This window comes from Carcharhinus amblyrhynchos, unplaced genomic scaffold, assembly GCF_965287045.1.
Source record: "Carcharhinus amblyrhynchos unplaced genomic scaffold, sCarAmb.v2.hapA chromosome_328, whole genome shotgun sequence".
Taxonomy (NCBI): domain Eukaryota; kingdom Metazoa; phylum Chordata; class Chondrichthyes; order Carcharhiniformes; family Carcharhinidae; genus Carcharhinus; species Carcharhinus amblyrhynchos.
In genome coordinates this window covers 123,136-150,948 of record NW_027650068.1, presented here as the reverse complement: position 1 = coordinate 150,948, position 27,813 = coordinate 123,136, and the positions used below count along the sequence as shown (strand labels likewise).

General features: G+C 47.6%; 1 protein-coding gene across 1 annotated transcript in view; it reads left to right on the top strand.

The window, feature by feature from the left end:
• LOC145339107 (ATP-dependent chromatin remodeler CHD3-like) overlaps positions 1 to 27,813 on the top strand; it is a gene marked incomplete at its 5' end in the record, with an annotated part of 134,410 nt that overhangs the window by 26,476 nt on the left and 80,121 nt on the right. The window contains 8 exon segments of the mRNA XM_080183543.1: positions 1,231 to 1,369; positions 5,095 to 5,270; positions 7,511 to 7,756; positions 9,776 to 9,979; positions 12,562 to 12,773; positions 16,961 to 17,092; positions 20,738 to 20,843; positions 24,049 to 24,240. Coding sequence (XP_080039669.1) covers positions 1,231 to 1,369; positions 5,095 to 5,270; positions 7,511 to 7,756; positions 9,776 to 9,979; positions 12,562 to 12,773; positions 16,961 to 17,092; positions 20,738 to 20,843; positions 24,049 to 24,240 — 1,407 coding nt within the window.

Here is a 27,813-nt window from a genome sequence, read left to right as displayed (position 1 = left end):
TGGGGTACAGTACTGGTGGGGACGGGTCTGTCGCTGTATAACACTGGGGTACAGTACTGGTGGGGACGGGTCTGTCGCTGTATAACACTGGGGTACAGTACTGGTGGGGACGGGTCTGTCTCTGTATAACACTGGGGTACAGTACTGGTGGGGACGGGTCTGTCGCTGTATAACACTGGGGTACAATACTGGCGGGGCTGGGTCTGTCGCTGTATAACACTGGGGTACGGTACTGGTGGGGATGGGTCTGTCGCTGTTTAACACTGGGGTACGGTACTGGCGGGGACGGGTCTGTCGCTGTATAATACTGGGGTACAGTACTGGTGGGGACGGGTCTGTCGCTGTATAACACTGGGGTACAGTACTGGTGGGGACGGGTCTGTCGCTGTATAACACTGGGGTACAGTACTGGTGGGGACGGGTCTGTCGCTGTATAACACTGGGGTACAGTACTGGTGGGGACGGGTCTGTCACTGTATAACACTGGGGTACAGTACTGGTGGGGATGGGTCTGTCGCTGTTTAACACTGGGGTACGGTACTGGCGGGGACGGGTCTGTCGCTGTATAACACTGGGGTACAGTACTGGTGGGGACGGGTCTGTCGCTGTATAACACTGGGGTACAGTACTGGTGGGTTGTGTTTATTGATGACTTCCAAGACTCTTCTCTGTTATTTTGCATTGCTGCAGATTTCCGATAAGCATGGGAGATGGGCAGTTGCTGACTGAAGTGTTCTGTGGTGTCCTTTAGTACAGAAGAATATCCTCCTTTTGGTTTCTGTTGCTGTGCCTCTGTGTGTGTGTGTGTGTGTGTGTGTGTGTGTGTGTGTGTGTGTGCGCCTCTGTGTGTGTGTGTGTGTGCGCCTCTGTGTGTGTGTGTGTGTGCGCCTCTGTGTGTGTGTGTGTGTGCGCCTCTGTGTGTGTGTGTGTGTGCGCCTCTGTGTGTGTGTGTGCGTGTGCCTCTGTGTGTGTGTGCGTGTGCGCGTGCCTGTGTGTGTGTGTGTGCGTGTGCCTCTGTGTGTGTGTGCGTGTGCGCGTGCCTGTGTGTGTGTGTGTGCGTGCGTGTGTGTGTGTGAGATCCCAGTGGCCTTGGATAAAGGGTCTACTGTGTCCTGTCAGGCTCTGTGATGCAGACTAACTGTTCTACACTTTGATGTTCAGTCTGAGGCTGTGTGTTGTCATGTACGCCTGGCAGCCAGTTTCACACTGCTTTGCTGTGCTCTGTTTCAGAGTGACGAGGCAGATTTGGACGGGGAGTCTGATTTTGACGATGCCAGCGTGCACAGCTCGTCGATTCGCTCTGACTGCTCGGCTGGGCCCCTGAAGAAAGCAAAACTGAAGGGCAAGGTTGGCCGCAAGAAGAGGAAGAGTAAGTCTTGTGGCCAGTGAAGGCTGTTCAGTGCCTCAGAGGGTGAAGTTTGAAGGGCAGAGTGTACACACCTCCCTTTCATTCTCCTGGGTATCTGAGCCGGAAGGGGTTGGTCTGGCTGAGGTGCTGGAAATGGTCTGAGTAGGGTAGAAAAAAATAGGGAGAGATTCTAAAACTGGGAGTTTACTCTCCACCCCCTTCAACATTCTCCTCCCCACTCCCCCATCCCCGACTAAAACCCCTCACTATCCCTCCGGTCTAATGCCCCTCGCTCTCCCCCTTCAATATCCCTCCTGTCTAATGCCCCTCGCTCTCCCCCTTCAATCTCCCTCCTGTCTAATGCCCCTCGCTGTCCCCCTTCAATATCTCCCCTATCTAAACCCCTCACTCTCCACTCCTTCAATATCTCCCCCCTGTCTAAACCCGTTCACTATCCACCCCCCGCCGTCTAAACCCACTCACCCTTCTCCCTCCTCCCCCTCCGCCACACTCCACCACCTTCAATATCCCCCTGTGTAACCCCCCAGTCTTCCCCCCCCCCCTTCAATATCTCCCCTGTCTAAACCCCCTCACTCACTCCCCCTTCGATATCCCCACCTGTCTAAATCCCCTCACTTTTCCCTCTCCTTCAATATCCCCCAGTCTGAACCCTCTCTCACCACCACCTCTCCCCCCCCCCCACTCAATATCTCCCTGGTATAAACCACCTCACTCTCCCCCGGTCTAAACCGCCTCACTCTTTTTCCCCCCCCTTCAATATCCCTCCCCTGTCTAAACCCCCTCACTCCCCCCTCTTTCAATATCCCTCGCTGTCTAAACCCCCTTACACTCCACCACCTACTTCAATAAGCCCACTGTCTAAACCTCATCATTCTCCCCTCCCGCCTTAGCCCCTTCACTCTCCCCCCCCTTCAATATTCCCCCCCATCTAAATCCCCTCACTCTCTCCCCTCTTCAATATCCTCCCATCTGAACCCCTTCGCTCTCCACCCCATTCAATAAACCTGCTCTCTAAACCCCCTTACTCACCCCCCTTCAATATGCTCCATCTAAATGCCCTCACTCTTCACCCCCTTCAATATCCTCCCTGTCTAAACCCCCTCACTCTCTTTCCACCCCCCCTTCCGTCTAAGTCTCATTGCTCTCCATCCCCTCAATATCCTCCCTGTCTAAACCCCCTCTTCCCCCCCCTTCAATATCCCTCCTGTCTAAACCCCCTCACTCTCCCCCTTTTATACGCCCTCCGTCTAAAAGCCCTCATTCTCCCCACCTCAATATCCCTCCTATCTAAACCCCCTCACTCTTCACCCCCTTCAATATCCTCTCTGTCTAAACCCCCCCACTCTCTTTTCCCCCCGCCCCCCCGTCTAAACCCCATCACTCTCCATCCCCTCAATATCCTCCCTGTCTAAACCCCCCTTCCCCCCGCTTCAATATTCCTTCTGTCGAAATCCCCTCACTCTCCGCCCCCTTCAATAAGCCTGCAGTCTAAACCCCTTTACTCTCCCCCTTCAATATCCCCTCCTGTCTAAACCCCCTCATTCTCCCCAACTCAGTATCCCCTCCTGTCTAAAACCCCTCACTCTCCCCCTTATATCCCCTCCTGTCTTAACCTCCTCACTCTCCCCACCTCAATATCTCTCCTATCTAAACCCCCTCACTCTCCCCCCCCCACTTCAATATCCCCTCCTGTCCAAACCCCCTCACTCTCACCGCCCCCCCCCACCCTTCAATATCCCCTCCTGTCCAAACCCCCTCACTACCCCCTTTAACATCACCATTTCTCCTGACATAAATTTCACACCCTGCCCCCTTTAATAACCCACCCGGGCAGGGGAAGAATGTGCAAGCTCCCACGCAGGCAAGGGGAGAACCTGGATCCACGACGCTGTGAGGCAGCGGTGCTAATCTCTGTGCTGCCCCTTGCCTTGTCCGTTGCCATTCATGATTCCAACAACGTTGACTTTAGCCGGTGAATAGTCGGTTTCAGTGTTCTGCGGCTTGGCCAGGAAGCTGCCCTATTTCAGCTGACTTGGCTTGCTTCAGCACTAGGAAAGAGAGCTGTCTGTAAAACTGGCAGGGGGATTGCTGCTGCCTTTCCTTCTGTGTTACGTGCTGACAACCCAGCACAATTCAACCCTGACCAAGATTTGCTGCTGGTTTTTATCCCAGCTTTTGTACACTCCTGGCAGGTGAAAAATCCACAAGTGGATCTGGGACATTGCTCGTTATTCATTGCTGCTGAGATGAAAATTGGCTCCTATTGTATCCAAAGGAGATGGCAGTTAGTTTCTGCATGGCTTTCGTGATTGTCTTAGAATTGTAGAATCCTTACAGTGCAGAAGAAGGCCATTCAGCCCATTGAGTCTGTTCAGAACACATAAGAACATAAGAAATAGGAGCAGGAGTAGGCCATCTAGCCTTTCGAGCCTGCCCCGCCATTCAATAAGATCATGGCTGATCTGAAGTGGATCAGTTCCACTTTCCTGCTTTTTCCCCATAACCCTTAATTCCCTTGTCTATCAGAAATCTATCCACCCATGGATCCCACAATCCCACCCAGGCCCTCTTTTGTAACCCCATGTGTTAGTCTCCCTGACACTAGGGTTAATTTAACATGGCCAGTCAACCTAACCCGCACATCTTTTGAGAGGAAGCTGAAGCAGCTGGAGGAAACCCATGCAGACACGGAGAGAACGTGCAAACTCCACACAGACAGTGCCCCAAGGCTGGAATTGAACCTGGGTTCCTGGTGATGAGGCAGCCACTGCGCTGTCCCTTTTTGATGTGTTCTCACTTGGAAACAGTGTGCCCACATGTAAATCAGGGGCTTTTTCCCAATACGATGGCCCAGTGGTTAGCACTACTGCCTCACAGCACCAGGGACCTGGATTCGATTCCCAGCTTGGGTCACTGTCTGTGTGGAGTCTGCACGTTCTCCCTATATCTGTGTGTGTTTGCTCTGGTTTCTTCCCACTCTCCAACGACATGTGGGTTAGGTGGATTGGCCATGCTAAATTGACTGTAGGGTCAGGGGGATTAGCAGGGTAAATATGTGGGGCTACAGGAGGAGGACCTGGGCGGGATTGTGGTCGGTGCAGGCTCGATGGGCTGAATGGCCTCTTTCTGCACTGTAGGGATTCTGTGATCGTGAGAATTTATCCTGCATGTGACTGAAATAGATCAGTTGGTTATCATCAGTGCTGTTTGTGGAATCTTGCTGTGTACCTGTTCCGTGTTTCCTACTTGGCATGGTGGCACAGCGGGTTAGCACTGCTGCCTCACAGCCCAGGGACCTGGGTTCGATTCTCGGCTTTGGTCACTGTCTGTGCAGAGTCTGCGCGTTCTCCCCATGTCTGCGTGGGTTTCCTCCTGGTGCTCTGGTTTCCTCCCACAGTCGGAAAGCCGTGCTGGTTAAGTGCATTGGCCGTGCTAAATTCTCCCTCAGTGTTACCCAAACAGACACCAGAGTGTGGCGACTAGGGCGTTTTCATCGTAACTTCATTGCAGTGTTAGTGTAAGCCTTACTTGTGACTAATAAATAAACTTTACTTTGCGTTACAAAAGGGGCTAGAACACCAGAAGTGCTCAGGTGATTGTAAAGCAGGGTGCAATGTCCTCAGATCACGAAAGGCAGGTCCTGAATGCCCTTGAGTTTAAATTGCTGCCCTGTGTGGTCATCTCCTGGTCAACGTGGACTGACCCGTAGCCTCCTCTCTCTGCAGTTGCTGGTGAGGAGGAGGTTGATGGCTATGAGACGGATCATCAGGATTACTGTGAGGTCTGCCAGCAGGGAGGAGAGATCATCCTGTGTGACACCTGCCCCAGAGCTTACCACCTGGTCTGCCTGGATCCGGAGCTGGAGAAAGCCCCAGAAGGGAAGTGGAGCTGCCCTCACTGTGTGAGTAGAGCTTGTTCTTCGGGTAAATCACAGCCCATACAAAATGACATTAACAGAAATTAAACAACACATTTGAAAGGCAGGTTTAAAATTGTAAATTTTTTTTGAAGGTAGCAAGGCAAGTTCAGAAGGCATTAAGTTGATCTTTCTCTACACCCTAGCTGTGACTGTAACACTACATTCTGCATCCCCTCCTTTTCTATGAACAGTATGCTTTATCTGTATAGCGTTCAAGAAACAATACTTTTCATCGCATCCCAATACATGTGACAATAATAAATCAAATCCTGCTCCTCTATGTATTCTATGAATGGTATGCTTTGTCTGTATAGCACGCAAGAAACAATACTTTTCACTGCATCCCAATACATGTGACAATAATAAATCATATCCTTCTCTCCTATGCACTCTATGAACTGTATGCTTTGTCTGTACAGTGCTCAAGAGACAGTACTTTTCACTGTGTCCCAAAACATGTGACAATAATAAATCAAATCCTTCTCCCCTATGTACTCTATGAACGGTATGCTTTGTCTGTACAGCGGGCAAGAAACAATACTTTTCGCTGTATCCCAATATATGTGACAATCACAAATCCAATCAAATCTAATTTATTTAAAAGAAAAACAAATGACAGACATCCTTTGGCTTTATAAAAGGTTTTTTAGTTGAGTACAGAAGCAAACTGGAGGCAATGGCCTAGTGGTATTATCGCTAGACTATTAATCCAGAAACTCAGCTAATGTTCTGGGGGACCCGGATTTGAATCCTGCCACGTCAGATGGTGGAATTTTAATTCAATTTAAAAAAAATCTGGGATTAAGAATCTACTGATGACCCATTGTTGGAAAAACCCATCTGGTTGCCTTTAGAGAAGGAAATCTGCCGTTCTTGCCCGGTCTAGTCTACATGCGACTCCAGAGCCACAGCCAATGTGGTTGACTCTCAGCTGCCCTCCAAGGGCAACTGGGGATGGGTAATAAATGCTGGTCCAGCCAGCGACACCCATGAATAATAAAAACTAAACCTTTTATGAAGCACTGATGTATTGTGTCCAATTCTGGGCTCCATACTTGGAACGTGAACATCCTGGAGAGCATTCAGAGGAAATTTTCTGGATTGATTTCGGGGCTGAGGAACCTCAGTGTCATGGAAAAACTGGGATTGATCTCTGGAGAAGGTTATGCAGATTTAATAGAGTGTTTAGGGTGGAGAGTGGTTCGCACTGCTGTCTGTCAGTGCCAGGGACCCAGGTTCAATTCCTGGCTTTGGTCACTGTGTGGTGTCGGCACATTCTCACCATATCTGCATGGGTTTCCTCCAATTTCCTCCCACAGTCCGACAGACATGCTGGCTGGGTACGTTGCCCGTGCTAAATTCTCCCTCGGTGTTACCCGAATAGATGCAACTAGGGCACTTTCACTGATTTAAATAAAGGTTGGATTCATCTGTGCCTCTGAGCATCCTCATGTCCTGCCGTTCGTTAAATACTCCCCTGTTTTGTTACTTCTTCCAAAGTGTCTCACCTCGCGTTTATCAGTGTTAAATACCATCTACCAACTGCTCTGTCCATCTGACCAACCCATCTACATCTTCCTGTAACGTACGACCTTCTTCACCATTAACCACCCTACCAATCTTGGTGTCACCTGTAAACTTGCTTAACGTTCCCCCCACATTAGCTGCGTAGCTGCTTTCTGGGACTCGTGCACGAGGACACCCGGATCCCTTTGCACGCCAAAGTTTCTGTCCATTAGCACGTCACCTTTCCGTTTTTCCAATGAAAACAGATAACCTCACACTTACCCAAGTTTAACTCCATCTGCCACGTTTTGGTCCACTCACCCAACCTACTCATATCCATTTTGTAAATTTCCTGTTTCCTCATTGCAACTTACCATGTCACCTATTTTGTGTCTGCAAATTTGGCTATAGTACCTTCTATCCCTGTATCCAAGACATTAATATGGATTGTAAATAGTTGGGGCTTGAGGATAGAGCCAGAGTGAGGCGACTAGGGGATTTTCACAGTAACTTCATGGCAGTGTTAATGTAAATCTTAATTGTAACTAATAAATAATCTTTAAAAATAAACTTTAAAAGTTAACACCACCACCTCCCCCACCCCTGCCCCAAATCCGGCTGCTACCTGCCCACTCCCACTATGTGTCCGCGTTACATAGAGTGCGCACAAGGTAAAGCTTGGCACGTTAACATCTGGTTCTGCCTTCCCATTTCAGGAGAAAGAAGGCATCCAGTGGGAGGCGAAAGAGGAGGAAGAGGAGGAGGAGGAGGATGAAGAGGAAGAGGTGGAGCTGGGAGGCGAGCGGGAAGAAGAGGACGATCACATGGAGTACTGCCGAGTCTGTAAAGATGGTGGTGAGCTGCTGTGCTGCGACAGCTGTCCGTCCTCCTACCACATCCACTGCCTCAACCCACCGCTGCCGGAAATCCCCAACGGCGAGTGGCTGTGTCCCCGCTGTACGGTGAGTCCCTTTCCTCACCCAGCCTTACTTCCGCATTCTTAGGATATGGACGACCCTCGGTGGGGGGAGGTACTGGTGAACCGCTGCGATCCTGTTTCACATCAGTGTGTCCGTGGAGCTGTTGGGTGGCGGGTTCCAGGGTTTTGACCTGGTGGTGGTGAAGGAAATGGTGATAGATCTCCAACTGTGCGACTCGGAGCTGGTTTCAGGCTGATGGAGTTCTCATGCACCAGTGTAAGGCTGATGATGTTTGGGTTTGCCAGCCTGACTCCAACACTAACAAGTCTCACAACACCCCAGGTTAAAGTCCAACAGGTTTAATTTGGTAGCACGAGCTTTCGGAGCACTGCCCCTTCATCAGGTGAGTGCAGGATTTGGTTCAAAAACAGGGTGTATAAAATCAATTCCAAGATAATGGTCGGAATGCGAGTCTTAACAGGTAATCAAGTCTTTACAGGTCGCCGTCATCAGGTGAGTCACTCACCTTCAGCGCTCCAAAAGCTCGTGATTACAAATAAACCTGTTGGACTTAAACCTGGTGTTGTGAGACTTCTTATTATGCCCCCCCCCCCAGTCCAACGCCGGCATCGCAACATCGTGACTCCCAACAGTGGCCTAGTCATTAGCATTGCTGCCTCACAGCAGTAGGGACCCGGATTCAATCCTTGGCTTCGGTCACTGTCTGTGCAGAGTTTGCACATTCTCCCCGTGTCTGCGTGGGTTTCCTCTGGGTGCTCTGGTTTCCCACCACAGACCGAAAGTTGTGCTGGTTAGGGTGCATTGGCCGTGCTAAATTCTCCCTCGGTGTTACCCGAACAGGCACTGGACTGTGGCGACTAGGGGATTTTCACAGTAACTTTGCAGTGTTAATGTAAACCTGCTGGTGACACTAATAAATAAACTTTAAACTAAAGATATGGTTAAAATCCATTCAGTCCAGTAACCTTATTTGGTCATTACCCAAGTCTTTCCAATTTAAAGTTTAAAGTGTTTTGAAGTTTATTCATTAGTGTCACAAGTAGGCTTATATTAACACTGCAATGAGGCCCCTGTGAAAATCCCCCCAGTCGCCACACTCCGGCGCCTGTTCAGATAACACTGAGGGAGAATTTAGCATGGCCAATGCACCCTAACTAGCACGTCTTTTGGACTGTGGAAGGAAATCGGAGCACCCAGAGGAAACCCAGGCAGACACGGGGAGAATGTGCAGACTCCCCACAGACAGTGACCTAAGCCGGGAATCGAACCCGGCGCTGAGAGGCAGCAGTGCTAACCACTGTGCTACCCTTGTTTGGTGTTGAGTGAGCTCAGGTCAACCTGGTCACAGTATAGCGGCAGATGTACGAGCCCTTCCTCCACTTGAGTAGGAAGATTACAAGATTCTGACCACTCGTTGGATGAAGGAGCGGTGCTCCGAAAGCTCGCGATTCCAAATAAACCTGTTGGACTTCAACCTGGTGTTGCGAGGCTTCTTATTATGTCCCACCCCAGTCCAACGCTGGCATCTCCACCTCAAGGATTCTGTTAGAATTGGGATTGCTGATCACCATCCAGTGATTCTGGTCCCCAGCTGACCCTGGGCAGGTAAAATAGATGTTGGTCTGGGGTGAAGAGTAACTAGCACAGCTGATGCCCCTGGATGAAGCGGTGGTGTGGCCGGAGGATGCTCACTAATCTCTCGCCCCAAGCCAAGAGCTGGCTCAAGGCCAGGAGGCACTTATAAGGTCACTGAGTCTTCGCTGTGTTTATCCTTGACCATCACAGTCAACATCCTGAGCGATATTTATCCCCGGTTCAGCATCACCGAGGCGAACAGTCGCTGACTGTTGCTGTTTGTGGGATCTTACTGTGTGCAAATTGGTTACCTCATTCCTTACAATGTGACACCCTTCGAAGGTGGTTTCGTTGCCTGCGACGTGCTTTGAGAACATCCTTGTGGTGGGAATTGCTCAACAGAAGTGCAAGTCTTTCGGCTGTCTTGACGATAAACCCTGTGTTATCTTGGTGCTCTTCCTCCAGTGTCCTCCTCTGAAAGGTCGAGTCCAGAAGATTCTTCACTGGAGGTGGGGTGAGCCGCCCCTGCCAGTCCCCGTGCCCAGACCGCCTGATGCCAATCCGGAGGATGCCCCACCGAAACCCATGCAGGGTCGCCCCGAGCGGGAGTTCTTTGTCAAGTGGGCGGGTTTGTCGTACTGGCACTGTTCCTGGGTCACCGAGCTGCAGGTGAGTGCCCATTGAGTCTGCACCAACAGGTGAGAAACATCTGACCTACCTACCTACCCACCTCATCACCATTTACCAGTACTTGGCCCATACGCTTATTCAGGTACTTTTTAAAGGAGCTAACCCCATGCTGTACCTGTCCTGGGAGTGTTTGATGGAAGGACAGTGTAGAGGGAGCTTTACTCTGTATCTAACCCTGTGCTGTACCTGTCCTGGGAGTGTTTGATGGGGGGGACAGTGTAGAGGGAGCTTTACTCTGTATCTAACCCCATGCTGTACCTGTCCTGGGAGTGTGCAGAGGGAGCTTTACTCTGTATCTAACCCCATGCTGTACCTGTCCTGGGAGTGTTTGATGGGGGGGACAGTGTAGAGGGAGCTTTACTCTGTATCTAACCCCGTGCTGTACCTGTCCTGGGAGTGTTTGATGGGGACAGTGTAGAGGGAGCTTTACTCTGTATCTAACCCCGTGCTGTACCTGTCCTGGGAGTGTTTAATGGGGGGACAGTGTAGAGGGAGCTTTACTCTGTATCTAACCCGTGCTGTACCTGTCCTGGGAGTGTTTAATGGGGGGACAGTGTAGAGGGAGCTTTACTCTGTATCTAACCCGTGCTGTACCTGTCCTGGGAGTGTTTAATGGGGGGACAGTGTAGAGGGAGCTTTACTCTGTATCTAACCCCGTGCTGTACCTGTCCTGGGAGTGTTTGATGGGAGAAGTGTAGAAGGGGCAAAAGTAGAAAATGCTAGAAAATCTCAGCAGGTTTCCCAGCATCTGTAAAGAGAGAATACAGCCAGTGTTTCAAGTTGACAATGGGTCATCCAGACTTGAAATGTTGGCTCTATTCTTTCTCCATAGATGCTGTCAGACCTGCTGAGATAATCCAGCATTTTCTGTTATTGCTCCTCCTTCACTGTTCCCATCAAATACTCCCAAGGACAGGTACAGCACGGGGTTAGATACAGAGTAAAGCTCCTTCTACACTGTCCCCCATCAAACACTCCCAGGACAGGTACAGCACGGGGTTAGATACAGAGTAAAGCTCCCTCTACACAGTCCCCCATCAAACACTCCCAGGACAGGTACAGCACGGGGTTAGATACAGAGTAAAGCTCCCTCTACACTGTCCCCCATCAAACACTCCCAGGACAGGTACAGCACGGGGCTAGATACAGAGTAAAGCTCCCTCTACACTGTCCCCCATCAAACACTCCCAGGACAGGTACAGCACGGGGCTAGATACAGAGTAAAGCTCCCTTTAACTGTGTTGGGGATCCGAGGAGTGAGAGTATTCACAGGGACTCCAACGCACAAAATGTCCACAGTGTGTCATAGAGGTTTACAGCAGGGAAAAAGGCCCTTCGGCCCAACTTGTCCATGCAGCCCTTTCCTTTTTAAAACCCCTAAGCTAATCCCAATTGCCCACATTTGGCCCATATCCCTTGAAACCTATCATACCCATGTAATTATCTAAATGCTTTTTAAAAGGTAAAATTGTACCTGTCTCTACTACTACCTCTGGCAGCTCGTTCCAGACACTCGCCACCCTCTGTGTGAAAAAATTGTCCCTCTGGACACTTTTGTATTTCTCCGTTCTCACCTTAAACCTATGCCCTCTAGTTTTAGACTCCCCATCGTTGGAAAAAGATATTGACTATGTAGCTGTTCTATGCCCTTCATTATTTTATAGACCTCCATAAGATCACCCCTCTACGCTCCAGAGGAAAAAAGTCCCAGTCTATCCAGCCTCTCCTTATAACTCAATCCATCAAGTCCTGGTAACATCCTAGTAAATCTTTTCTGCACTCTTTCTAGTTTAATAATATCCTTTCTATAATAGGGTGACCAGAACTGCACACAGTATTCCAAGTGTGGCCTCACCAATGTCTTGTACAACTTCAACAAGACGTCCCAACTCCTGTATTCAGTGTTCTGACCGATGAAACCAAGCATGCCGAATGCCTTTTTCACCACTCTGTCCACCTGTGACTCCACTTCCAAGGAGCTACGAACCTGTACCCCTCGATCTCTTTGTTCTGTGACTCTCCCCAGCACCCTACCATTAACTGAGTAAGTCCTGCCCTGGTTCAGTCGACCAAAATGCATCACCTCGCATTTGTCTAAATGAAACTCCATCTGCCATTCGTCAGCCCACTGGCCCGATTGATCAAGATCCCTTTGCAATCGGAGATAACATTCTTCACTGTCCACTATGCCACCAATCTTGGTGTCATCTACAAACTTACTAACCACGCTTCCTATATTTTCATCCAAATTAATAAAAATGACAAATAACAGTGGGCCCAGCACCGACCCCTGAGGCACACCGCTAGTCACAGGCCTCCAGTTTGAAAAACAACCCTCTACAACATACCCTCTGGCTTCTGTCAAGAAGCCAATTTTGCATCCATTTAGATACCTCACCCTGGATCCCGTGAGATTTAACTTTATGCAACAACTTACCATGTGGTACCTTGTCAAAGGCCTTGCTAAAGTCCATGTACTGCACTGCCCTCATCTACCTTCTTGGTTACCCCTTCAAAAAAACTCAATCAAAGTAACCCACCCATCTGTTGTTTTCCGGCAGCTGGAGATTTACCACTCGGTGATGTTCCGGAATTACCAGCGGAAAACCGACATGGACGAGCCGCCTCTGTTGGATTACTGCTCCGGGGACGACGACAGCAAGAGTGAGAAACGTAAAGTGCAGGACCCTCAGTATGCGGCCATGGACGAGAACTTTTACCGCTACGGCATCAAGCCCGAGTGGATGACCATCCATCGAATACTGCAGCACAGGTTTGGACGCCAAGCAGTGGGGAGGCCCATCGAGCCCTGCAGCCAATTCCATCTGCAACCCAGCTCCGTTTCACCCTCCTTAATGACCTATCACCAGCAGGCCTGAGACGTCCAATTGAACCCCACCCAAATCCACTGATTCCCGGGATCACAAATACCCAGGAGGGGTTTTTTTGGATTTCGTTTTGTCTCACATCGGGTCCCTCCACCCTCCTTCAGGCGTGCATTCTGCTGGGGTGTCCGGTTTTCTTGGGCAGCAGCATGGCCTGAATGTTAGGCAGCCGATTCCTGACTATCTGTGCACATTCTCCCCATATCTGCATGGGTTTCCTCCCACACATAAAAGAGGTGCGAGTTAGATGGATTGGCTAAGTTGCCCCTTAGTGTCCAAAAATGTGCAGGTTAGGTGGATTGGCCATGCTAAATTGCCCCTTAGTGTCCAAAGATGCGTAGGTTAGGTGGATTGGCCATGCTAAATTGCCCCTTAGTGTCCAAAGATGCGTAGGTTAGGTGGATTGGCCATGCTAAATTGCCCCTTAGTGTCCAAAGATGTGTAGGTTAGGTGGATTGGCCATGCTAAATTGCCCCTTAGTGTCCAAAGACATGCTGGTTAGGGTGCATTGGCCGTGCTAAATTCTCCATCAGTATTACCCGAATAGGTGCCGGAGTGTGGCGACTGGGCGATTTTCACAGAAACTTCATTGCGGTGTTAATGTAAGCCGACTTGTGACACTGATAAATAATACAAAAGGAGGTCCTGCAGCCCATTGAGTCTGAACCAACTCTTTTGAAGAGCGCTCCAGTGTTCAGTACCTCACTCACTCACCATACCCCTGCATTTATGTTCACCAGTATTGATACAACTCTCTGTTGAAGGCTACTCTTAAATGCCTATCCAGCTTTTCTATCTGGTGGTGCAATCCCAAATTCTAATCACGTGTCGACTAAAAAAAGGTTTTCTTTCGGTTTGATTATTCTGTCAGTTTTCTATAGTCTGGAACCCTTCTGTCATTTGGAAACAATTTGTTGTAGGATCCCTTGTGCTTTTTTTTTTGATTGAATTATTGTCACACAGAATCCTACAGTGCAGCAGGAGGCCATTCTGCATTGAGTCTGCACTGACCACAATCCCACCCCGGCCCTATCCCTATCCCTGTAACCCCACGCATTTGGCCAACTCGTCCCCCTGACACCAGGGGGCAATTTAGCGTGGCCAGTCTACCTAACCCGTACATCATTGGACTGTATTAGTATACAGTGAAAAGTATTGTCTGTTGCACGCTATACAGACAGACATACTGTTCATAGAGTACATAGGGGAGAAGGATTTGATTTGATTTATTATTGTCACATGTATTGGGATACAGTGAAAAGTATTGTCTGTTGCACGCTATACAGACAGACATACTGTTCATAGAGTACATAGGGGAGAAGGATTTGATTTGATTTATTATTGTCACATGTATTGGGATACAGTGAAAAGTATTGTTTCTTGCGCGCTATACAGACAAAGCATACTGTTCATAGAGTACATAGGGGAGAAGGATTTGATTTATTATTGTCACATGTATTGGGATACAGTGAAAAGTATTGTTTCTTGCGCACTATACAGATAAAGCATACCGTTCGTAGAGTCCATAGGGGAGAAGGATTTGATTTATTATTGTCACATGTATTGGGTTCCAGCGAAAAGTATTGTTTCTTGTGCGCTTTACAGACAAAGCATACCATTCATAGAGTCCACAGGGGAGAAGGATTTGATTTGATTTATTATTGTCACATGTATTGGGATACAGTGAGAAGTATTGTTTCTTGCGCACTATACAGATAAAGCATACCGTTCGTAGAGTCCATAGGGGAGAAGGATTTGATTTATTATTGTCACATGTATTGGGTTCCAGCAAAAAGTAGTGTTTCTTGCACAATATACAGACAAAGCATACCATTCGTAGACAAAGAAATACATACTTTGGTTCTGTCTTCACAAAAGAGTACCCAAATCAGATGCCAGAAGTGTTGGAGAATGAAAGAATTTGTGAGAGGGAAGAACTGAGCGAGATCAATATTAGTAGAGAAATGGTGTTGGGAAAATTGATGGGATCGAAGGTGGATACACACCCAGGGCCTGACAACCTACATTCCAGAGTATTTAAGGAAGTGGCTCTAGAAATAGTGAATGTGTTAGTGGTCATCTTCCAGGATTCTATAGACTCTGGAACAGTTTGAAGGGTAGCGTATGTCATTCTAATACTCAAAAAGGGAGGTAGTGAGAAAAAAGGGAATTGTAGACCATTAAGTTTAACATTGGAAGTGGGGAAAATTCTCAAATGCATTATCAAGGATTTTTATAGCGGAGCGTTTAGAAAGCAGTAGCAGGATCAGACAGCGTGGATTTATGAAGGGGAAATCATGTTTAACAAATCTGTTGGAATTCTTTGAAGATGTAACTAGTAGAGTCGACAAGGGGGAACCAGTCGATGTGGTATATTTGGACTTTCAGAAAGCGTTTGACAGAGTCCTGTACAAGAGATTATCGTGCAAGATAAAAGCGTATGGGATTGGAAAGTATATTGAGATGGATGGAAAACTGGCTGGCAGAGAGGAAACAGAGTAGGAATTAATGGGTGCTTTTCAAATTGACAGGCAGAAACTAGTGGGGTGCCACAGGGATTGGTGCTGGGATCCCAGCGATTCAAAATATACATTAATGATTTGGATGAGAGAACAGAATGTAGCGTCTTGAAGTTTGCAGGTGATAACAAGTTGGGTGGAGGGTGAATTGTGACAAGGATGCAGAGATCCTTCAGAATGATCTGGACAGGTTGGATGAGTGGGCTAATCAATGGCAGATTCGGGATAATTTGGATCAGTGTGAGGTTATTCACTTTGGAAGCAAAAACAAGAAGGCAGATTACTACCTGATTGGGAGAGGGGAGTGTGCAGAGGGATCTGGGTGTTCTGGTGCACCAGTCACTGAAGGTAAGCGTGCAGGTGCAGCAGGCGGTAAAGAAGGCAAATGGCCTTTGTTGCGAGAGGTTTCGAGTACAGGAGCAGGGATGTGTTGTTGCAATGATACAGGGGCCTTGGTGAGGCTACACCGAGAGTATTGGGTGCAGTTTTGGTCTCCTTTTCTGAGGAAGGATGTTCTCGCTCTGGAGGGACTGCAGCGAAGGTTTACCAGGCTGATCCTGGGGACTGATGTACAAGGAGAGATTGACTCGGTTAGGATTGTTTTCACTGGAGTTCAGAGAGGGGAATCTCATAGAGACTTATAAAATTCTAACAGGACTAGACAGGGTAGATGCAGGGAGGATGTTCCCAATGGTGGGGGGAGTCCAGAACCAGGTCTGAGGATTCGGGGTAGACCATTTAGGGACAGAGGTGAGGAGACATTTCTTCACCCGGTGTGGAATTCATTCCCACAGGAAGTAGCTGATGCCAAAACATTGAATGTATTCAAGAGACAGCTGGATATAGCACTTGGAGCGAATGGGATCAAGGGATATGGGGAGAAAGCAGGATCAGACTGTTGAGTTGGATGATCAGCCATGATCATGATGAATGGCACCCTCCTGCTCCTATCTTCTATTGTTTCTATGAAAGGAGAGAGTGCAGAATGTAATGTTACAGTCATAACGAGGGTGTAGAGAGAGATCAACTTAATGCAAGGTAGGTCCATTCAAAAATCTGATGGTAGCAGGGAAGAAGCTGCCCTTGAGTTGGTTGGTATAGGTCCTCAGACTTTTGTATCTTTTCCCAGCGGAAGAAGGTGGAAGAGAGAATGTCCGGGCTGCGTGGGGTCCTTGATTATGCTGGCTGCTTTTCCAAGGCAGCGGGAAGTGTAGACAGAGTCAATGGATGGGAGTATGCCTTGATTGGGGCAATGAAGTCGACAGGGTAGATTCAGATTTCATGTGATGAACCAGGTCCAATATTGATTTGAAAATCCATCAACTCTTTGGAATCAATGCTGCTTCCGATTTTAAGCAAAACCAACCTCATTGCAAGAGTTATGATCCCAGCCCTTACCTCAGGCGCCCGCTCCTTGTAGACTAGGCCTCCACTCTTCGTAGTTATCCTGTTGAAATGTGAACCAGTTGGGTGATTCCCAGTCTCCGTGTGTGAATGTGCATTGCCCAACCCACTCCTCTCACCTGTCTCTCTCTCTCTCTCTCGCCTTCCTGCAGCATCGACAAGAAGGGAAACTACCACTACCTGGTGAAGTGGAGAGATCTGTCTTACGACCAGGCCACCTGGGAGGCGGACGAGCTGGAAATCCCAGATTACGACTCGCTCAAGGTTGCGTACTGGAATCACAGGTCAGTGAGGGCGAGGCACCTGGTGTGTGTTTGTACAGTGAATCTGTGGGCAGCATGTGATATTGCCACGTGTTATCTCGCTGCTAGGTTTAATATTGAAGATGGATGGAGGCAAAGGGGGTCATTTTCACACTGTACGATGATGGGGCCTCAGCTATTTCTAACCCCTGTTAGTGTCTTAGCTGAAGGGACCATGTATAATGCATCCAAGTTTGCTGACGGTGGGAAAGTAAGCTGTAAGGACGATACAAAGAGTTGCAAAGGAATATAGAGGGGTGGGTGGGCAACAGGTGAAGGATAATGTGGGAAAATATGAGGTTTTATACTTTGGTAGGAATATTTGAAAAGTAGAATATTTTTAATTTGATTTATTATTGTCACGTATTGGGATACAGTGAAAAGTATTGTTGCACAGTATACAGACAAAACATATTGTTCATAGAGAAGGAAAGGAGAGAAGGATTTGATTTATTGTCACATGTATTGGGATAGAGTGAAAAGTATTGTTTCTTGTGCGCTATACAGACAAAGCATACCATTCATAGAGTACATAGGGGCGAAGGATTTGATTTGATTTATTATTGTCAAATGTATTGGGACGCAGTGAAAAGTATTGTTTCTTGCGCGCGATACGGACAAAGCATACCGTTCACAGAGAAGGAAAGGAGACAGTGCAGAATGTAGTGTTACAGTCATAGCTAGGGTGTAGAGAAAGGTCAACTAAATGAGAGGTAGGTCCATTCAGAAGTCTGACGGCAGCAGGGAAGGAGCTGCTCTTGAGTCAGTTGCTCTCAGACTTTTTCTTGACGGTAGGAGGTGGAAGAGAGAATGTGTGGCGTCCTTAATGATGCTGGGCTGCTTTGCCAGCAGGAAGTGTAGACAGAGTCAATGGATGGGAGGCTGATTTGAGTGATGGAATTGTCAAAGATGATGATCTAGAAGATTTGGATGCATTGTACGTGAATCACAAAGTTAACGGGTAGGATGTAGAAATTAGGAAAACAAATAGTATGTTGGCCTTTCCACAAGGGAGTTGGAGTAGGAGAATAAGCACGGACTTTGGTGTGACTACATCTGTAATACTGTGGTTTTAGTTAAAAGATTTACATCACAGTGATGCAGTGAACGTTCACTGGAATTATTCCTGGAGTTACATCCCGAGTTAGATCATATCTTTCTTCCCGGGATGCATTGGCTGTCTAATGAAGAGATACTGAGTGGAACGGACCTATTGGTGCTTTTGGATGAAGGGTGTGTGATGTTATTCAGTCATGATCTGGAGATGCCAGTGTTGGACTGCAGTAGGCACGGTAAGTAGCCTCACAACGCCAGGTTAAAGTCCATCAGGTTTATTTGGTAGCACGAGCTTTCGAGCACTGCTCCTCATTACCTGATCCTCATAGCTCAACCCCCTCAACTCCAGCATCAGCCTAGTAAACCTCCTCTAGGCTGATGCCGGAGTTGAGGGGGTTGAGCTATGAGGAGAGGCTGAATAAACTAGGCTTGTACTCGTTAGAGTTTAGAAGGATGAGGGGAGATCTCATTGAGACGTATAAGATGATGAATGGGATGGATAGGATAGAGGTGGAGAGGCTCTTCCCGCTCAGAAAGGACAGTAGGACTAGGGGGCACAGCCTCAAGATAAAGGGGGGGTGCGGTTTAGAACGGAGTTGAGGAAGAACTTCTTCACTCAAAGGGTGGTGAATCTCTGGAATTCTCTGCCCGTTGAAGTGGTGGAGGCTACCTCGCTAAACATTTTTAAGACGCGGGTTGATGGGTTTTTGATAGGAGAGGGGATTAAGGGTTATGGGGAGAGGGCGGGAATGTGGAACTGAGACACGACAGATCAGCCATGATCTTATTGAATGGCGGGGCAGGCTCGAAGGGCTAGATGGCCTACTCCTGCTCCTATTTCTTATGTTCTTATGTTATGAAGGAGCAGTGCTCCAAAAGCTCATGCTACCAAATAAACCTGTTGAACTTTAACCTGGTCTTGTGAGGCTATTTATTCAGTCATGTAAGAGTTTTAAAGAGGGCTGTTCCTTTCATTCCTTTGAATAGACGAGGGCAGCACTGGTACGATGTTGAAATGAACTTATCGAGCAGAACTTAAAATTAAATCATTAGAAAAGCAACAAGAAAGAGAAAAGATGGCGAGAGACAGCTTTTTTTGCCAGCCTTTGCCAGTACTAATCACACACAGAGCTCCAAAACAAAGCTGAACTGCTAACACAGAGCTGAAATTACCATATATATCACTTGTTATCTTTGTTATTGAAATTGTTTGGCACGTGCTGTCTCTAACTTGGAGAAACAGGCCTTGCAGATGTTGTTTGTGAGAAACTTGTCTGACTTACGAAAAGCCTGTTTTGCTTGCATTGTACTCTTCAAAAGTGCAGTCAACTCCTAGCTAACTCAGCATGCCTTCTGAGTTTTAAAATGTAGTCGAGTTAGTTTTTTTTTGAAGCTTAGCAGAGTTGTTACGTAGGCAGAAGTATCTTTAAAATGAAGTCTTTGCATCGACAGAAGCAAAAATCTTACACGAGATTCCTCAACAGCTGGCCGGAGCGTCTAGATGTGGAGGTGCCGGCGTTGGACTGGGGTAAAAACAGAAAGAAGTCTCGCAACACCAGCTTAAAGTCCAACGGGTTTATTTGTAGCAAATGCCACAAGCTTTCGGAACACGCTGTTCCTTCGTCAAGTGAGTGGGAGTTCAGAACTCCCACTCACTTGACGAAGGGACAGCGTGTTCCGAAAGCTTGTGGCATTTGCTACAAATAAACCTGTTGGACTTTAACCTGGTGTTGTGAGACTTAAGTCTAGAACAGGGGTGTCATCTCCGGTTAAGGAATCGGTGATTTGAGATGCGAAGCTGGGTTCAGAGATTTCTCACCCGGGAATGCGGAGTCGTCGAATACACTCCAGACTACAATTGGCAGTATTTGGACACAGAATGGGGGAGTGGGAATGACGATGGGCTGGGAAAAGATCGGGAGGCGAGGGCCGAGCGGCCTTATCGCCAAACTATTAATCCAGAATGTTCCGGGGTAAAAGCAAAAAGTGCGGATGCTGCAATCGGAAAATGCTGGAAAATCTCTCAGCAGGTCTGACAGCAGCTGTGGGGAGGGAATAGAGCCAACGACTCGAGTCTGGGTGACCCTTCATCAGAGCTGGCGAATGTCCTGGGGACCCGGGTTCCAATCCTGTCCACGGCAAATGGAGGAATTGGAATTCAATAAAAAAAAATCTGGAATTGGGAATCCACTGGTGATCCACGAAACCATTGCCGGTTGTCGGAAAAACCCATCTGGTTCACTGATATCCTTTTAGGGAAGGAAAGCTGCCGTCCTTACCCGGTCTGGCCTACATGTGACTCCAGGACCACAGCAATGTGGTTGACTGCCCTCAGGTCAACTAGGGGTGGGCAATAAAGGCTGGCCAGCCATCGATGCACATGTCCCATGTATAAATAATAAAAAAAAAGGTCAGGTCAAATAGCAGAGTAGGCATGAGGGGCGGTATAGCCTCCTCCCTCCTTACGACCTGCAGTGTGTACTGACATGGATAGCAAAGTGCGGTGGTCTGACCTTCTTAAAGTGGCTGCTAACAGCCAGCTTTAACCTGGTGCTGTTTATGCTGCTGCAGAGAGATGTGCATCGGAGAGGAGCCAACCAGGCCCAAGAAAACAAAGAAGTTCAAAAAAATCAAGGAGTTTATGGCCGACAAGCCTCCCAGCTCTCCGGCAATAGAGGTAAGTGTGGAATGGAAATATTTAACTTGATTTATTATTGTCCCATGTACTGGGATACGGTGAAAAGTATTGTTTCTTGCGTGTTATACAGACAAAGCATACCATTCATAGAGTACATAGGGGAGAAGGATTTGATTTGATTTATTATTATCACGTGTGTTGGGATACGGTGAAAAGTATTGTTTCTTGCGCTCTATACAGACAAAACAAACCATTCATAGAGTACATAGGGGAGAAGGATTTGATTTATTATTGTCACATGTATTGGGATACAGTGAAAAGTATTGATTCTTGCACACTATACAGACAAAGCATACCATTCATAGAGTACATAGGGGAGAAGGATTTGATTTGATTTATTATTGTCACATGTATTGGGATACAGTGAAAAGTATTGTTTCTTGCGCGCTATACAGACAAAGCACACCATTGATAGTGTACATAGGGGAGAAGGATTTGATTTGATTTATTATTGTCACATGTATTCGGATACAGTGAAAAGTATTGTTTCTTGCGCGCGATACAGACAAAACAAACCATTCATAGAGTACATAGGAGAGAAGGATTTGATTTATTATTGTCACATGTATTAGTGTAATGTGAAAGTATTGTTTCTTGTGCGCTATACAGATCTCAAACAATGATGAGAGACAGTACAGGAATGAGATAGAGAATCTGGTGAACTGATGCAAGACAATAATCTCTCCCTCAATGTCAACAAAAGGAAGAATAGTCATTGACTTCAGGAAGAGTAAAGGAGAACATTCTCTCTACGTCAATGGGGACAAAGTAGAAATTGTTGCGAGCTTCAAGTTTCTAGGTATCCAGATCACCAATAACCTATCCTGGTTCCTCAATGCAGATGCTATAATTAAAACAGCCTACCAATATCTCTACTTCCCATGCACGGCGTGCTTTGACACATTGAGAAGGAAAGGAGAGAATGCAGAATGACTGATTTATTATTGTCACATATATTGTTTCTTGTGCGCTATTCAGACAAAGAAGGAAGTGAGACAGTGCCAATGTAGTGTTACAGTCATAGCTAGGGTGGAGAGAAAAATCAACTCAGTGCGAGGTAGGTCCATTCAAAAGTCTGACAGTAGCAGGGAAGAAGCTTTTTTTTGAGTTGGTTGGTACGTGACCTCAGACTTTTGTATCTTTTTCCCAGTGGAAGAAAGAATGTCCGGGGTGCGTGAGGTCCTTGATTATGCTGGCCGCTTTGCCGAGGCAGCAGGAAGTGTAGACGGAGTCAGTGGATGGGAGGCTGGTTTGAGTGATGGACTGGGCTTCGTTCATGACTCTTTGTAGTTTCTTGCGGTCTTGGGCAGAGCAGGTGTTGTACCAAGCTGTGATACAACCAGAAAGAGTGCTTTCTATGGTGCATCTGTAAAAGTTGGTCAGAGTTGTAGTACTTGCCAAATTTCCTTAACCTCCTGAGAAAGTAGAGGCATTGATGAGCTTTCTTAACTATAGTGTCGTCATGGGGGCACCAGGACAGGTTGTTGGTGATCTGGACACCTAAAAACCTGAAGCTCTCAACCATTTCTACTTTGTCCCCATTGATGTAGACAGGGGCACGTTCTCCTATACACTCCCTGAAGTCGGTGACAATCTTCTTTGTTTTGTTGACATTGAGGGAGAGATTATTGTTGCCGCACCAGTTCACCAGATTCTCTATCTGTTTCCTGTACTCTGTCTCGTCATTGTTTGAGATCCGGCCCAGAACGGTGGTGTCATCAGCAAATAAGGCACAGTCTGATGCCCTTATTGTGGAATAGTTTGTGATTACTGTCAATCTTTTCAGTAGCATATGTCTTGCCAAAGGGTAGCAGGGGTTTTATTTCCATGATAAGGAGATGTTGCAGTGATGGGGAATAGAACATTGAAAGGTGGCACAGTGGTTAGCATTGCTGCTTCACAGTGCCAGAGACCCGGGTTCGATTCCGGCCTCGAGTCACTGTCTGTGCGGAGTCTGCACGTTGTGGAGGGGTGTGGATTAGTGGGGTAAATATGTGGGGTTAAGGGGATAATAAAGTTTTTTTAAAAAAAGTTTATTTATTAGTCGCAAGTAAGGTTTACATTAACACTGCAATGAAGTTACTGTGAAATTCCCCTAGTTGCCATACCCCAGTGCTTGTTTGGGTAACACTGAGGGAGAATTTAGCACGGCCAATTGCACCCTGACCAGCACATCTTTCGGACTGTGGGAGGAAACCGGAGCACCCGGAGGAAACCCACGCAGACACAGGGAGAGAATACGCAAACTCCACACAGACAGTGACCCAAGCTGGGAATCGAACCCGGGTCTCCGGCACTGTGAAGCAGCAGTGCTAACCCACTGTGCCACCCCAGGCTTCAGGCTTGATGGGCTGAACGGTCTCCTCCTGTACAGTAGGGATTCTATGACTGTAGGGTTTACGTTCGAATCCTGGAATGGTGCCTGAAACTTCTCACTCTGAGACATCTGCCTTCCCCATGTTCCAGGTCCCCATTCTTTCCAGAATTACCCACACTGGTCACTTTCAGCACTTCCTCGTTGCTGACTTCACTGATCGTCCCCTGATGATGAGGTTCTGCACAGCTTTCCTTTGCTGTTCCCCTGTTATTTTATGACTCGTGCTTCTGGGTATTTGACTTTCTCAAATGCAACTTCTGTCAAATCCTGTTCATGTTCTTAAACACCAACAAGATCACCCTGTCCTGCAATGACCCATTCAATTTCCGACACTCTGGAATTTAGGAGAATGAGGGGGAGATCAGATTGAGGTGCACAAGATGATAAAAGATATGGATAAAGTAGACATGGAGCAGACGCCCCCTCTGATGGGACATCCTTGGAAGAGAGGTCATAGTCTTAGGATAAGGGGTAGCAAATTTAAAACAGTTGAGGAGAAAGGATTTCTCCCAAAGGGTTGTAAATCTGTGGAATTTGCTGCTCCAAAATACGGTGGATACTGGTACATTTAAGGAGGAGTTGGACAGATTTTTAATGGGTTGAAGGGTTATGGGGAGTAGGCAGGAAAATGGGGATGAGCATATCAGCTGTGATCGAATGGTGGAACGGACTCAATGGGCCAAATGTCCTAATTCTGCTCCTGTATTTTATAAGTCATTACCTTGTGTCTTTCCAGCTCTCTCGAGCTCTTCTTCTGCATTGTGTCACCCTTGTTGTCCCTTTTTTTTTCCTTTCTTTACCCCGCAGCCAACCATTAAGTACGAGGTGCAGCCGGACTTCATCACGGTCACTGGTGGAACCCTGCACATGTACCAACTGGAGGGGTTAAACTGGCTCCGCTTCTCCTGGGCGCAGGGTACGGACACCATCCTGGCTGACGAGATGGGGCTGGGCAAGACGATCCAGACCATTGTCTTCTTGTACTCTCTGTACAAAGAGGTAAGAAGCCCTTCGTGGTTTCAAATCACTCATTATCTGATGATGATGATGTTTTGCTGACAGTTGGGGGGGGGTGGGGTGGGGGGTGTGGTAATAGTACGTCCAGAGACACAGGCTAGCACTAATAATTTAAGAACTATATTAAAAGAATCCTCAGATCACTGTGATCAGTGAAGGGAACCAGAAAGCTATCAGAAAAACCCAACTTCCACTCGTGTCCTTTTAGAAATATAGAAACTAGAAGCAGGAGAAGGCCATTCGGCCCTTCGAGCCTGCTCTGCCACTCATTATGACCATGGTTGCTCATCGAATTCAATATGCTGATTTCCACCAAGGCCCCCCCACATCCCTCGATCCCTTTAGCCCCAAGAGCGATATCTAATTTCTTCTTGAAGTCACACAACGTTTTGGCCTCAGCTACTTTCTGTGGGAGTGAATTCCACACGTTCATCACCCTCTGGGTGAAGAAATTTCTCCTCGCCTCAGTTCTAAACTCAGGAGCAAAACTCTCCATTCTTAGCCGGTCTGAGCCTATATGTGACCCTGCATGTTTACCATGGCCAATCCACTTTGCCCTGCACGTTTTTGGACAATAGCCATGCTAAATTGCCTAGTCAACCTACCCAGCACAACTTTGGACACTAAGGGACAATTTAGCATGGCCAATCCACCTAACCCGCACATCTTTGGACATCAGTGAGGCATTTAGCATGGCCAATCCACCTAACTTGCACATCTTTGGACACTAAGGGACAGTTTAGCATGGCCAGTCCACCTAACCCGCACATCTTTGGACATCAATGAGGCATTTAGCATGGCCAATCCACCTAACCCGCACATCTTTGGACATCAATGAGGCATTTAGCATGGCCAATCCACCTAACTTGCACATCTTTGGACACTAAGGGACAGTTTAGCATGGCCAATCCACCTAACCCGCACATCTTTGGACATCAATGAGGCATTTAGCATGGCCAATCCACCTAACTTGCACATCTTTGGACACTAAGGGACAGTTTAGCTGGGCCAATCCACCTAACCCGCACATCTTTGGACATCAGTGAGGCATTTAGCATGGCCAATCCACCTAACTTGCACATCTTTGGACACTAAGGGGCAATTTAGCATGGCCAATCCACCTGACTTGCACATCTTTGGACACTAAGGGGCAATTTAGCATGGCCAATCCACCTAACTTGCACATCTTTGGACATCAATGAGGCATTTAGCATGGCCAATCCACCTAACCCACACATCTTGGGACGCCAAGGGGCAATTTAGCATGGCCAATCTACCTAACCTGCACATCTTTGGACTGTGGGGGGGAAACTGAAGCACCCGGAGGAAACCCACTCAGACGGGGAGAATGTGCGATCTCCACACAGACAGTGACCCGAGCCGGGATTTGAACCTGGGACCCTCGCGCTGTGCTAACCACTGTGTCATGATACCACTCGTCCCAGCAAAAGAACAGCAATATCTTTCATCTTCGGGTACCACTGCTCAAGATGCTCTTGCTCTTGACGTGTTCTTATGCTCTCCTGCTGTGTTCCCGTCACCTATGCTGTGTAAACTTTGAGCTTGTCCAAAATCCTTCTGCCCTTATACTCCCTTTTTAATATTTTCTTGGGACATGGGTGTCGCAGGAAAGGCCGGCATCGATTGCTAATCCCTAATTGCCCCTTGAACGGAAGATTTAGTTCCTCATGTAAAATGGATGTTAGCAAGTCGTTTCAGAGGGCAGTCGAGAGTCAGCCACATTGGCTGTGCCTCTGGAGTCACATGTAGGCCAGACCGGGTAAGGACGGCAGATTTCCTTCCCTAAAGGGGAGATTAGTGAACCAGATGGGTTTTTATGATGCTTGACAATGGTTTCATGATCAGCATTGCCAAGACCAGCTTTCAATTCCAGAATTTTTTAAAATTGAATTTAAATTCCTTCAGTCGCAGCAGTGAGAATTCACCTGGGCCTCTGGATTACCAGTCCAGTGACATTACCACTATGCTACCACCTACTATCCCCAAGCCCTGTAAGCCCACCACCCCCTGTGATCACTAACTCATGTTGGCTCCCCATCCATTAATGCCTGAGATTTAACATTGTTCCCTGACCTTTCAGTGGTTAGCACTGCTGTGCCTCACAGCACCAGGGACCCGGGTTTGGTTCCGGCCTCGGGTGACTGCGCAGAGTCTGCGCATTCTCCCCGTGTCTGCGCAGGTTTCCTCTGAGTGCCCTGCTTTCCTCCCACAGTCCAAAAGACATGCTGGTTAGGTACATTGGCCATGCTAAATTCTCAGGGAGATGAGAAGGGTGAATATGTGGGGTTAGGGAGATAGGACCTGGGTGGGGTTGTTGTCAGCACAGGCTTGATGGGCTGAATGGCCTCCTCCTGCACCATCAGGTGTCTGTGTCTCTATGACTTGCCCTCACTGTCTCTCTTATCTCCAGCTCTCAAATCCTCTGAGATCTCCATACAGTGACACAGTGGTTAGCGCTGCTGCCTTACAGCGCCAGGGACCCGAGTTCGATTCCTGGCCTGGATCACTGTCTGTGCAGAGTCTGCCCATTCTCCCCCTCCCGTGTCTGCGTGGGTTTCCTCCGGGTGCTCCGGTTTCCTCCCACAGTCTGAAAGATGTGCTGGTTAGGGGTGCATTGGCCGTGCTAAATTCTCCCTCTGTTACCTGAACAGGTGCCTGAGTGTGGCGACTGGGGAATTTTCACAGGAATTTCATTGCAGTGTTAACTTGAGCTTTAATTGTAACACTGATTAATGAACGTAAAACTTAGTACGCTCATTCTAGCCTCCAGCTCGTTTCGTCCCTCCAGTGATGACGGCTGTGGTTTCAGCTGCTTGGGCTCCAAGTTCTGGAACACCCCCCTCTAAATAAACCCCTCTCTCCTTTCACTCTGCTCAAGCTCTACCAAAGAGTAGGTTGGCTTTTCTAATAGCTCTGTGTCTGACAGTTTTTATTTGGATTCCGCCACTGTGAGCCACCTCAGGATGGCTATATTAAAGGTTGTTGCTGTTCCTCCAAGGGAAAAGTGCTTTTCTTTTTGGTCGAGTCACAGAGATTTACAGCATGGAAACAGGCCCTTCGGCCCAACTTGTCCATGCTGTCCCCCTGTTTTTAACCCCTGAGTTAGTCTCAATTGCCTGCGTTTGGCCCGTATCCCTCTGTGCCCATCTTATCCGTGTAACTGTCTAAGTACTTTTTAAAAGACAATCGTACCCACCTCTACCTCTGGCAGCTTGTTTCAGACACTCTCCACCCTCTGTGTGAAAAAATTGCCCATCTGGACCCTTTTGTATCTCTCCCCTGTTCTCCTTAAACCTAAACCCTCTAGTTTTAGACTCCCCTACCTTTGGGAAAAGATATTGAATATCTAGCTGTTCTATGCCCCTCGTTATTTTATAGACTTCTGTAAGGTCCTCCCTAACTCTCCTACGCTTCAAAGAAAAAAGTCCCAGTCTATTCCCCCTCTCCTTATAACTCAACCCATCAAGTCCCGGTAGCATCCTAGTAGATCTTTTCTGGACTCTTTCTAGTTTAATAATACCCTTTCTATAATAG